General features: G+C 43.1%; 1 protein-coding gene across 2 annotated transcripts in view; it reads left to right on the plus strand.

Annotated features, from left to right (window-relative positions):
* The window catches only part of tspan15 (tetraspanin 15), a 132,990-nt gene that overhangs the window by 49,236 nt on the left and 70,594 nt on the right, over window positions 1–13,160 (plus strand). For both annotated transcript variants that reach the window (XR_011345615.1, XM_069900865.1), the window contains exon 2: window positions 11,484–11,669. Coding sequence is in view for 1 of the 2 variants with exons in the window: in XM_069900865.1 (XP_069756966.1) it covers window positions 11,484–11,669 (186 nt within the window). In the remaining variant the exon portion in view is untranslated. The remainder of the gene's footprint in view (window positions 1–11,483; window positions 11,670–13,160) is intronic.

Here is a 13,160-nt window from a genome sequence, read left to right on the forward strand (position 1 = left end):
GACCCCCGACAGATCTAGCTGCCAGTTGGACCCAAAGATGATGGACCAGGCAGAGCCAGTGACCATCCACGTGGTCTCACTCTGGTTCCCAATGTTTTGGGTGTCGCAGCTATACATATGGTTCGAGCAGGCTGAGGCTCAGTTCCAGCTTCGAAACATCACGGCTGATGCTACCCACTACGTCGTGAGCACTCTCAATCAAGACACAGTGGCAAGGGTCGTAGACTTCCTATGGTAGCCTCCAGAGCAAGGCAAATATGCGTCCCGCAAAGAACTGTTAACCCTCACTTTTGGGCTCTCCCAGTGCGAGTGCACTGCCCGATTCCTGCATATGGATGGATTGGAGGACAGGGCCCCATCCGCCCAAATGAGCGGGATGCTCGCTCTATCCTAAGACCACAAGCTTTTCCTGCTCTTTGAGCAGATCTTACTGGAGCAGCTGCCCAAGGATATCAGATTCTTGCTCACGGATGAGGACAGCGACCCTTGGAGGGTTGCAGCCTTGGGCGGACATGCTCTGGAGAGTGAAGAAGGACATCAACGTCGTTGTAGACCACATTAGCAAGCCCCACGAACAGCCACCTGTGAGACCAAGTCCAGCAGAGAGGCAAGTTAATATCCCAGGTCAATTCTGCTATTATCATTAGCAATTTGGGGGGCCACCCACCCTGCGGGTTTTCAGGTAATACCCTGGCCAACTTTCGTTGATGGCCGCAGCAGTTGACCCATGTGATAGCCTCCTCTACATCTGGGACTCCTCATCAGGCAGGCATTTTCTGGTCATTACTGGCGCCGATAAGCGTCCTACACCTTGCAGGCCTAGACACCTTCAGCGGCAAGCCTGGCCCAGCACTGAGGGCAGCCAACAGCTCCTCCATCCGGACTTTTGGTACCCGCACCATCCCCTTTCAGTTCGGCAACAGCTGTTTTACGTGGACCTTCACCCTCGCGGCGGTAGTGCAACCGCTCTTGGGGGCCGATTTTCCTTCCTGCCCATTTGTCGACTGCTTGTCGACCTCAGTGGACGGCACTTGGTGCATGCCAGAACTTTTCAGACTCTGTCTCTGGGGGAAGCCAAGCTACCCACCCCCCACCTTGACTCTGTTACACATTTGGACAACAAATTCACCCACATCCTGGTGGAGTTTCCCTCTGCACCCCAGAGTTCAAATACAACACTTTCAACCAAGAAATATTGGTGCTGTACCTGGCGTTTAAGGCATTTCCATTACTATTTGGAAGATTGACAATTCAAGGTCTTCACCGATCACAAGCCACTGACCTTCACCTTCCATAAAGTATCAGACCCATGATCGGCCTGACAACAGAGACACTTGTCCTACGTGTCCGAATTTATCGTAGGGAAAAGCAGTGTGGTGGCCGACGCAATTGAGTTGGTGTATGTCCTGTCACAGGGAATTGACGAGTGACCCTCGCCAAAGCACAGCAGCAGGACCCAGAGATTCCCACGTATAAGCCAACCATTTCTGGTCTCAGGGTGGAAGACATCCCCATCGGCTCAAGTAACCTGACACTGCTGTGCAATGTCTCCAGCGGTAGCCTTCGCCCCATCATCCTGGCTGCATGGAGGTGTCAGGTTTTCGACGGCATCCACAACTTGGTGCATCCTACAATCCGGGTCATGGGTAAGATGGTGGCTTGCAGGTTTGTCTGGCATGGCCTTTGTAAGCAGGTCAGCCCGTGGGCCAAAACCTGCACGAACTGCCAGTCCTCCAAAGTCCAGGTTCATATGAGGGCGCCCACACAGACCTTCAAACCAGCACAGTGCAGGTTCAGCCATCTACATGTTGACATAGTGGGGTCAGTACCAGTTTCCTGTGGGACGAGATACCTCTTGACCATGGTTGACTGCTCCACAAGGTGGCCTGAGGCGGTCCTGCTGGCTGATACCACCCTGCGCCAGGGCACTCATCGACACATGGGTGTCCAGATTCAAGGTCCTGGAGCATGGAACCTCAGACAGGGGGGCACAATTTATCTCTGGGCTCTGGGCAGCACAGCTCCACCACACCATGGCATATCACTCTCAGGCCAATGGGTTGGTGGAGTAGTTTCAAGGCACCTGAAGGCAGCCTTGATGGCCTGGCTCAAGGGTCCTAACTGGGTGGATGAACTACCTTGGGTCCTGTTGGGCATTTGTATCTCGCCTAACGAGGACTTCAATGCCTCAGTGGCAGAGATGGTCTACGACGCACTCTTAATCATTCCTGGGGAGTTCCTTACCCTCACAAACACCTGGAAGATCCCCCAGCCACCCTTGAACTTGCAGTGAAAACTGGGGTTCCTGGTCCCTCAGAAACCCCCACCATACAGCCAGCCTAAATGTAATGTACCCAGGGACTTAAAGACTTGTCAGCATGTGTTTGTGTGAAGGGGTGAACTCCAGCCACCCCTACCATGGCCCTACAAGGGGCCCTACAGAGTCATCAGGGACAACAGCTGATCCCTGGGGTTGAGTTGTGACCCAGTTAAGGGGGACCCTGAATTTGGACACCCATGTGACAGAGCGTCTTCCGTGTTTGAGGGGTTGGTTATGGAGCTAATCAACTCCTGACATGGACAGGACCTTCAATTCACTTATTAAACTCCAGGAGCTGCTATTCTGTTCATCCCTCTGCAACTGGATTTTTGATTGCCTCATCAGCAGACCTGATCAGAGCAGACCGGCAGCATCACCTCCTCCTCTCTAACCAACAACTTGATCACCTCAAAGCTCTGTGCTTTGTCCCTTGCTCAATTTTCCATCTATTAGAGCCAAGTTTGGCTCTAATTTAATTCAAGTTTGTTTATTATCCAATTGTATAAGTACAGTCCAACAAAACAGCGTTCTCTGGTCCTCAGTGCAAAACATGCAAACACAACCAAACACAACACACACACAGACAAGTGATACATGCACAATACATATATACATATTTTAAATAAATATTGTTTAATAAATAGTAGAGTCTCAGAGGGTTGGTATGAGGCTCAGTGTTGAGCAGTTTCACTCCCTGAAGTAAAAGGCTGTTTCTCAGCCTGGTGGTTCTGGCTCTGATACTCCTGAATCTCTTTCCCAACAGGCATAGGTAAAAGATGCTGTGTGTAGGGGTCCTAAAGGAATTTGTGCATCCGATTCATACAACGATCCTGGTAGACCACATCGATGAGAGGCAGAGACCCCAGTGATTCTTTCTGCTGCTCTATGGTCCTGTGGAGTGACCTCCTATCCATTTCTTTACAGCAGTTGTACCACATTGTGATGCAGCTGGCCAGGTCATTCTTGATAGAGCAACTGTAGAAAGTTGACATGATGGAGACTGGTAGCCCTGCTCACTTCAGTCTTCTCAGGATGTGCAGTTATTGATGTGCCTTCCTGGCAAGTGAGGAGATGTTGCCTGTCCATGATAGTTCACTTCTTAAATTGGCTCCAAGGAACTTGATGCTCTCTACTCTCTCCACTTCTGAGCTATTAATGTGGAGGGTGATCATTACTGTTTCCTGAAGTCACAATAATCTCCTTCATCTTGTCCACATTGAGACTTGGGTTGTTATTCTCACATCATTTCACAAGATTTTCTACCTCTCCTCTGTAGTGCGACTCATTGTTGATGATGAGGCCAACTTTTGTTGCATCATCTGCAGACTCGATGACTGTCGGAACTGGATCTGCTGATGCAATCCTGGATCAGCAGCGTGAACAGGAGCAGGCTGAGGTGCACCAGTGACCGTGATAGTGCTCAACAATCTGCTACCAACCAGGACAGACTGTGATCTTTCCATTAGGAAGTCCAGAATCCAGTTACAGAGAGGGATGTTGAGTCCTATTGAGGACTGATGAAACCACCATTGCTTTCTGAATAATGAGGACTGATAAGTCGGAATATAGAATGGAGATCGATGATCTGGTTGGGTGGTGCCAGAACAACAATCTTGCTCTCAATGTCAGCAAGACCAAGGAGCTTGTTGTGGACTTTAGGAAGGGTAGGCCAAGGCATTAATCAGATAGAGGTGGAGGGGTTAGTTCCTTCAAATTTCTCGGAGCCCACATATCAGAGAACCTCTCCAAGAGCCAGCACATTGAAGCAACAATGAGGAAGGCACATCTAATATCTAAAATATCTGAGGAGATTTGGCATGTTGTCCAATACTCTACTGAATTTCTTATGGTGTCCTGTGGAAAGTATACTGACTGATGGCTTGATAACTCAAGTGCCCAGGGATCGAGAAGGCTCCAAGAAGTGGCAGACCTAGTCAAATTCATCGTGGGCCCCCACCCAATTATCCCTCCATTTTTTGCCTGTTCATTTGACTGTCTAAATGCCTCTTAAAAATAACTATTGCATTTACTTTCATCACTTATCCTGGCAGTACATTCCAGACATCTTCCAGTCTCCGTGTATTTTTTTTAAATTGCCTCCTAAATTTGTAACTCATGCCCTCCAGTGCTATATTCTTTTCTGCACTCGAGCTTAATCATGTGCTTCCCATGGTATGGTGACCAGAAACTGTACACAATACTCAAGGATTGGTCTCACCAACATTTTGTAAGCTGCAAAATGACCTTCCAACTCCTGTATTCAATAGCTAGACTGATATAGAGCAAGTATACGGAATGTGCCACCTCTACTTTGTCTCCCCATGTTGCCACCTGCAAGGAAATATATACCTGTACCCCCCCCCCAGGTCCCTCTGTTCTACAAACCCATACCATTTACTGTGCAAGTCCTTCTGCGCTTGAAATACCTCACACTTATTGAAGTTAAACTCCAGATGCCATCTTTAGCCAGTTCCCCAGTTGATCTCCTGTTGTATCATCGGACAAACCTCACTCTCCACTCTACCATCAATTTTGGATTCATCCACCAACTTATTAATCAAGCCACCTGCATTGTCATCCAAGTTGTTAGTGTACATGGAGAACAGCTCAGCACCAATTCCTATGTCATACCACTAGTCACGGGCTTCTAATTTGAAAAAATAACTCTCCACTACCACCTTCTAACTCCCTCACCAAGCCAGTTTTGACTAATTTACCCGGGATCTCATGTGATCTCACCTTCTGCATGAGACTATCATGCAGGACCTTGTCAAAGCTGAAAGTCTTGTAAGTCTGGGTTAGATAGTATGTGTTATGGAGAGAGACTGGACAAACATGGATTGTTTTTCTCTGGAGTGTAGAGGACTGAAGAGATGTAGAAAATCATGAGAGGAATTTATAGGATGGACAATCAGAAATCCTTCCTGAGGTGATGAGTGGGACCAATATTTTAGCTAGAGGAGAAGGCACCTGGAATGGAAGCGGATACAATAAAAGCATTTAAGAGGCTTCTGGATAGAAATGTGAATGGGGATGGAGGGATATCTGCCAGGTACAAGCAGCACAGTTTTAGTTTGACTTGGCACAAGAGTGAGCAGAAGGGCCTGATCCTGTGCTGTATTATTCTACGTATGTCTGTTCAAATCCTGTGACTGTAAAATTAGTTTGATTTCAATTCCAGTCCTTGTTTGAATAATGTTCCAACTTCACAGAGTCTTTGAAGGAAGCACTTTCAAATTAGCTTAAATTACAACATCTAACAAGAGATAGTAGCCCTGCACATGAATTATTCTACAATCATATTTCTACTTCTCTAAGTAGCTTGGAGCATCCCATAAATTTCATATTGAACATGGAGCATAAAACATGCTTTTCTATACAGAGCATAGAACCACAGAATGCTACAAGTCAGAAAACAGGCCATTCGGCCCCTCTAGTCTATGCCAATCATCATCTTCCTAGTCCCACAGACCTGCTCCCATTCCATAACCATCCAAGTCTCTCCCATATATGTGCCTATCCAATTTATTCTTAAAACACACGATTCTGCCCGTATTCACCACATCAGATGACAGCTCATTCCACACTCCCACCACTCTTTTAATTTTTTTTATTTTTGCCCTATAAGTTATATCAATAACATCCACAAATGATCATCAACAATATATACATAGTGACATTTTTTTCTTTTCCCCACTTCCTCTCTCCCTTTCCCCACCCTCATCAAAAATCGATAAATGATAAAACACTTAAAACAAAGAAATAACCAAAAAAAGAAAAAGTTGTATCGTCTACTTTCACATATTTAAATCTTATTGTGCTCATAATTATATTGTTTTATGAGATGGAGGTTTGTGGTCGGTATTCTCTGACATTTTATGTATGGTTCCCAAATTTGTTCAAATAATGTACACTTGTCTTTCAGATTGTATGTAATTTTTTCTAATGGAATACACTTGTTTATTTCTGTATACCACTGTTGTATTTTAAGGTTTGTTTCCAATTTCCAGGTTGTCTGTGTGAAGAACTTCCCCCTAATGTTACCCCTAAACCTTTCCCCTTCAGCTTAAAACTGACCTTTCGAATTGATCTCCAACAATCTGTGGAAAAAGCCTATTCGCATCCACTCTATCTATACCTCTCAAAATTTTGTAAACCTCGATCAAATCTCCCCTCATTCTTTGCTCCAAGGAATAAAGTCCTAACCTGTTTAATCTTTCCCTGTAACTTGACTCCTGAAGACCCAGCAATATTCTATTAAACTTTGTCGGTACTCTTTCGATCTTATTGATATCTTTCCTGTAGTTAGGTGCCCAGAATTGCACACAATATTCCAAATTTGGCCTCACCAATGTGTTAAACAACTTTACCATAACATCCCAACTCCTGTACTCAATACTTTGATTTATAAAGGCTAAGATACCAAAAGCTCTATTTACAACCCTGTCCACATGTGATGCCACCTACAGGGAATAATGTATTTATATTCCCAGATCTCTCCACTCCTCTGCACTCCTGAGTGGCCTGTCATTAATTGCATATCTCCTACCTTGGTTTGACTTCCAAAATGCATCACCTCACTGCATTAAGCTCCAGCTGCCATTTTTTTGGCCCATTCTCTTAGCTGGTCCAGATCCCTCTGCAAGCTCTGAAAATCTTCCTTGCTGTCCACAACACCTCGTGTCTTTGTGTCATCAGCCAACTTGCTGATTCAATTCACCACATTATCATCCAGATCATTGATATATACAACAAACAATAATGGTCCCAACACAGATCCCTGAGGCACACCACTAGTCACAGGCCTCCAATCTGAGAAGCAACCATCCACTACCACCCTGTCTTCTCCCACATAGCTAATTTTGAATCTAGTTTACAATCTCTCCTTGAATACCCAGTGTCTGAACCTTCTGAACTAACCTCCCATGTGGGACCTTGTCAAAGGCTTTACTAAAGTCCACGTAGACAACATCTACCTTCCTGGTAGCCGCCTTGAAAAACTCGACCTACCACACACAAAGCCATGCTGACCATCCTTAATCAGCACATATGTTCTAAATACCTATATATCCTGTCTCTCAGAACATTCTCCAACAATTTACCCACCACTGATGCCAGGCTCACCAGCCTATAATTACCTGATTTTTTTTTTTAACAATGTGACACCATGACCTATCCTCCAATCCTCTGGCACTTCACCCGTGGCTAGGAACATTTTGAATATATCTACGCTAGTCTCCCTCAAGGTCCGAGGGAATATCATATCCGGCCCAGGTGATTTATCTACCTTTATTCACTGTAAAGCAGCAAGCACCTCCTCCTCCCTAATCTCCATCTATTCCATGATCTCTCTGTTTGTTTCCCTTCCTTTCTTGTGTACTATGCCAGTTTCCTGAGTAAATACCGATGCAAAAACACCATTTAAGATCTCCCCCATTGCGTGAGGCTCCACTCTGATCCTCTTAGGGACCAATTTTGTACCTTACTATCCTTTTAATATATATTTAGAGAAACCCTTTGGTTTTACCTTTATATTATCTGCCAGAGCAACCTCGTGTTTTCTTTTTGCCTCCTGATTTCCTTCTTGAGTATTTTCTAGCTTTTTTTGTATTATGGAAGATAGGGACAGGCCATTTGACCCACATGTCTATAGCAGACATGATGCCCAAAATTCAAATGTGTTGGAATTTTTTCCAAGCAGTGTGGCTCAATTGATAATTGCATTCATGTATAATTCAGTGCCAACTTTTACTTTCACCTTTTTTCTTGTCATCAGAGTAAACAAGATACCTACAGATTCATTGTTAAGTGTATTTTTGTAATTGCTTGCAATGTTTACAATGTTTTGCTGTAAAGTTGGCTTGCAAGTGTACCAGAATTTTTATTGAAGATCACTTTTGGGAAATTCATTGTGGGTCCTGATTGCATCTTTGTCAAAACAAATTGTCAGTGACATCCTTCTATTCCTCATGCTTTGCCCCCCCATTTTGCTTGCATTCTCTGTTGGTCATATTTATATTGCCCCAGAGAGTCAATCATACCTAGATATTCCACACGTTTTGTTAGTAATACCAATATAAAGAAACACAGCTGTGTTTCTCCAGCACTTCTGTCTCTTGTGCTATCTTTACAGACTAATTCCAGCTTTTCCTCAAATATGACTTAAGCGGTACCTTCACTTCCTTTCAAGGAATTGGACAACCCCATTTTTGTCACTTCCATCCAGAGTTTACTCCTCCAGCTTATTTTTCCCACCATAAGATATACTGACCAGTGCATCCTGCTGACAAATGGAGTTCTTCAGCTGATAATATATCCAAGTATATATATCCAGTATATATACTGCTTTGGTGGTGAAGGGTGATGTCAGTGCTCGATGTGGGGAGAACTGTCTGTTCCATATTAGTAAAGTTTCAGACCCCATATCCCCTCAATCACTGACTCATTCCATTTCTCTTGCATTGCTATCTGCACCCTTACCATGCCCCAACGTGCTATTGAAGCTCATTCTTGTTCTTTAATCCCTGATTACAATTGTGATCTCTTGGCCAACTTCCCCAACCTCGATCCTTCAAAACCTTCCAACCTATTCTGTATTTTTAACCTTAAATTTCTGTCATATAAGTATCTAATATCCCATTATTGCATTTAATTCCTTTTGTGCTATTGTCCTCCCTCCCTCATGCCCCCTCCCTGTGAACTACTGCAGCACAGCTTCCATGGGTACTGCATTCTTCAGAATTTTTTTGTGTTTATTTCTTATCTTTGCTCTCCTGAGTTTTCATGCCACTCAGATCTCGATAAGCTTTGGAATGTTTTCCATTTTCCATAACTTCTACAAGCCAAAGGAACATTGAGGATTGCCCTTCCTATTTTTTTCCCTGCATCTGTTTGCAGCCTATTTTTTTCCCTGCATCTGTTTGCAGCCTATTTTTTTCCTGCATCTGTTTGCAGCCTATTTTTTCCCTGCATCTGTTTGCAGCCTATTTTTTCCCTGCATCTGTTTGCAGCCTTTTTTCCCCTGCATCTGTTTGCAGCCTTTTTTCCCCTGCATCTGTTTGCAGCCTTTTTTTTTCCTGCATCTGTTTGCAGCCTTTTTTTTTCCTGCATCTGTTTGCAGCCTTTTTTTTCCTGCATCTGTTTACAGCCTTTTTTGTCCTGCATCTGTTTGCAGCCTATTTTTTAGTCTGAGAAGCACAAGAAATGTGAAGCACAAGAGAAGCTTGAGGGACTCCGTATCGTGGAGAGAAATGGTCAGTCATTGTTTCTGGTCAGGACCCTTTATCCGAAATGAAAGTGGGAAGGGGAGAGAGTGAGAGAGCATAAGGTGCTGGGGAGAGACCACCAGATGAGAAAATACTGAGCAGGTGTAGGTGTGAAAAATGGAGGGCCAGACAGGGAAGAGGTCACTGAGGGAATGTGGGGAAGGTTTAAGAGAAAAGTGAAAACAAGTGCAGGTGGATAGATGGTTACAATGAAATCCGATTGGGGTGAGTGTTGGCTGACCATTTCTTTGCTTAAATGTGGCTTGACCTGCTCGCTTCATCCGGCTTCTCTGTCTTTTCCCCTTTAAATTCAGCTTAAATATTTTGTTTTCAAAAGTCAGAATGCAAGTGGTTATACATTTTTTCCCAGACTATAATCTCCAAACATATTACATTGTTCTTATCTGATAGTGTGGTTTTGTAATGATGCCTCAGATTAATTAACCCTTATGCGATGGGTCTTTTTGTTTGAAATGCTCCACCTCCTGATTCATGGGTGACATAACAAGAACCTACATAAACTCCGCTTCTAGATAACATCAAGAATAAAACTGAAAGATGCAGGTTTCAAAAGAAGGATGAATATGAATGGGGGAAAAAAATGGGTCTGGATAAAATTAGTATAAAAATGGGTGCTGAATAATTGGCATTGATGCAGTCAACTGGAAGGCCTGTTTCTGTAATTAAACGATTCATGAGCAGGAATATTGAGGTATTAACAAATTGACGTGAAACAAGAAAATTTATAGATGCTGTGATTATAGTTGGTACACAAAAGTGCTGGAAAATCTCAGCAGGTCCTGCAGTGTCCATAGGAGGCAAGGATATAACCAACATTTTTGGCCTGAGTCCTTTGTCAAGGTATGAGCAAACAGCAGACAGGTGCTATAAAAAGGTGGGGGGGGGGAGAAGGGGGGTTGCAGAGGGAGGAGCACAGGTCTTGATCATGGGAGGGGTGGCAATGTGAATGCAGAGCTGGAGGAAGGGAGACAGAGGGATAGGGAAAGAGAGAGACAGCTGGAAGAAAGAAGACAGGGAAAGGGAGAGATGGTTGGGGGGGTGGTGGTAGCCTAAAAGAAACCAGAAAAGTCAGTTAATGCCATCAGATTGGAGGGTACCCAGATGGAATATGTGATGTTGTTCCTCTCATTTGCTAGTGGTCTCAGGTTGGCAGTGCACGAGATCATGGACAGACGTATCAGCATTGGAGTGCAGCGCAGAATTGAAATGGGTTGCCACTGGGAAATCCCGACTGTTGCCATGTGAAAGTGCTCAATGAGGCAATCTCTCACTCAGTGTCTGTTATCTCTGTTGTAGAGGAGGCCACAACTTGGAAGAACTCTTGGGGCCCTGAATGATGAGGAAGGAGGTGTGGTTGCAAGTGTAGCACTTCCTGCTGTCACAGGGGTATATATCAAGGGACGATTAGTGGGAAGGGATGAATGAACAAGGGAGTCACTGAGGGAGCAGCCCCTACAGAAGGTGGAGGGGATGTGCCTGGGGTGGGATTATGTTGTAGATGATGGAAAATGGGGAGGATGATATGTTGGATGTGGGTAGTAGGTGAGAACAAAGGGTATTTTGTACCTGTTGCTTTTGGGGCCAGAGGGAGCTGGGGCAGATGTGCCCGAAATGGAGGAGATGCGGGTGAGGGCGAGTTGATGACAGAAGAGGGGAAACCATGCTTTTTGAAGGAGGAGGACACATTGTTGGGCAAGCTTGTGAGCAAAATAGCAGGTTTCCCAGTAGATTTGCACCCTCACTGAGAACAGGAGAGGGTTGTTCATGTTTGGGCGTGATTGATCTTTGTAGAGATTTATTGCAATAACAACAGAACTTAACATTGATTTTTTTAATCCTAATTTACTTCTAAAATGTTAATTTGTTCTGTTTTTCAGATAATAGGAGGATTAATCCTCTGTATTGGGATATATGCAGAGGTTGAAAGACAGAAATACAAAACACTGCAAGGTGCCTTTCTAGCTCCTGCTATAATCTTGATTGTCCTCGGAATTCTGATGTTTGTGGTTTCTTTCATTGGTGTTCTAGCATCTCTGCGGGATAACTTGTGTCTTCTTAGAGTGGTAAGATATTTTCTGTTTATGACTTTTTTTTGCATTGGGAGTTTACCTCTGTAATTTCAAAGTTTTCACCAGTAACCTTCAAGGTGGAATGAACCTTATTTATTGTTAAATTTTCAGTGCAGTTTCTTTAGTCCTGGTTACTTTGGATACTTGCTCCTAAACATTTTGATCCAGGCAACGTTCTGTAATAATGATCTGAAATCGAATCCGTGGCTGCTGAGGTCGTGAACATAAACACCTGCTACACTCCAGTACCAGTAATTACCAAGCTCAAATGTTTCATGTGATACTGGTATCCTTATCTTTTGTTGTATGTTAATAAGAAAACATTATTTGTTTAGACTGCAAAACAAGGTTTTGCCGGAAATCATTTTTGATATTTTTGATATTTTTCAAAAAAATTGATTGAAACATTTTTGTCAAATTTCTTGAAATATATTTGCTGATATTTTTAAGTTGTCAAGAAAAGGTTGTGTTATCAAGTAAAAATTCAATATATTTTTATTGAAATTCTTTATCAGTAATCTATTTTATTTTGGACTTTTAACAATTGATAATCACTTGTTCCTGAATCACTTCTCTCTCACTGATCTTTAACATGATGAAAACTTCAACATTTGTGCTGCATTAGTTTCATTTTTTTAAAATTTTTTTCCAAAAAATTAACATTTTAAATATACAATATATTAAACTTTTTCTCACAAAAACAAAACAGTCCCTCCCCCCTTTCCATACATACAGATCCATTAACCATCAAAGCTTACATATATTTTAAGTATATCGAGTACAGTTGTTATAAATTTGGGTGTATTCCCCATCCAAACCATTCATTCAGTTTCATTAATTTCAGGTGGGGTCAACATTGGTCCCCATCTTTCTCTTAAGAACGATCTAAGCTGGGAAAAAGTGTCCCATTGGCCACTCTGTATTTGTGTTTGAATTGTTCAAAGGACATGAGAGTTCCTTCTGTGTAATAGTCCTTAATATATCTTATACCTTTGTCATATCATGAATTTAATATTCTATTGCCCATGTTCATTGGGAATGTTATGAGCCCAAAGGACCCCAAAACCCAGCAGCAATATATACTCAGCAAGACAAATGGTTACTTAAACAAAAGTTGCTTATAATTATCTTTAAACATGAAAACAGGATCAAACTCTAACATTACTATTAACTTACTTAACCTAACAACCCCCTTCTAATTCTAAGCACATGTGTATGTAATGTGCATGTAAGTTCAGAAAAGTTCTATAATTCACAGTCCAATCTCACTCCTCCAAGTTCACTGGGATCAGGCAATTCTTATACTGAGCACCGAATTTAGCATTCATGAATTTCACCAGGCTTTGGTTCTTGAAAGGTAAATGGTTACTGCTCAGGAAGTTCTTGTCGGTTTTCAAAGAGAGATTTGTTGTTCGCGGGACACAAACTGATTCCTTTTAATCAGCCACGTCAGTGTCTTGCTGAAGAAACTTGCCTCATCAGGAT

Source organism: Narcine bancroftii, chromosome 10, assembly GCF_036971445.1.
Source record: "Narcine bancroftii isolate sNarBan1 chromosome 10, sNarBan1.hap1, whole genome shotgun sequence".
NCBI classification, from domain to species: Eukaryota; Metazoa; Chordata; class Chondrichthyes; order Torpediniformes; family Narcinidae; genus Narcine; species Narcine bancroftii.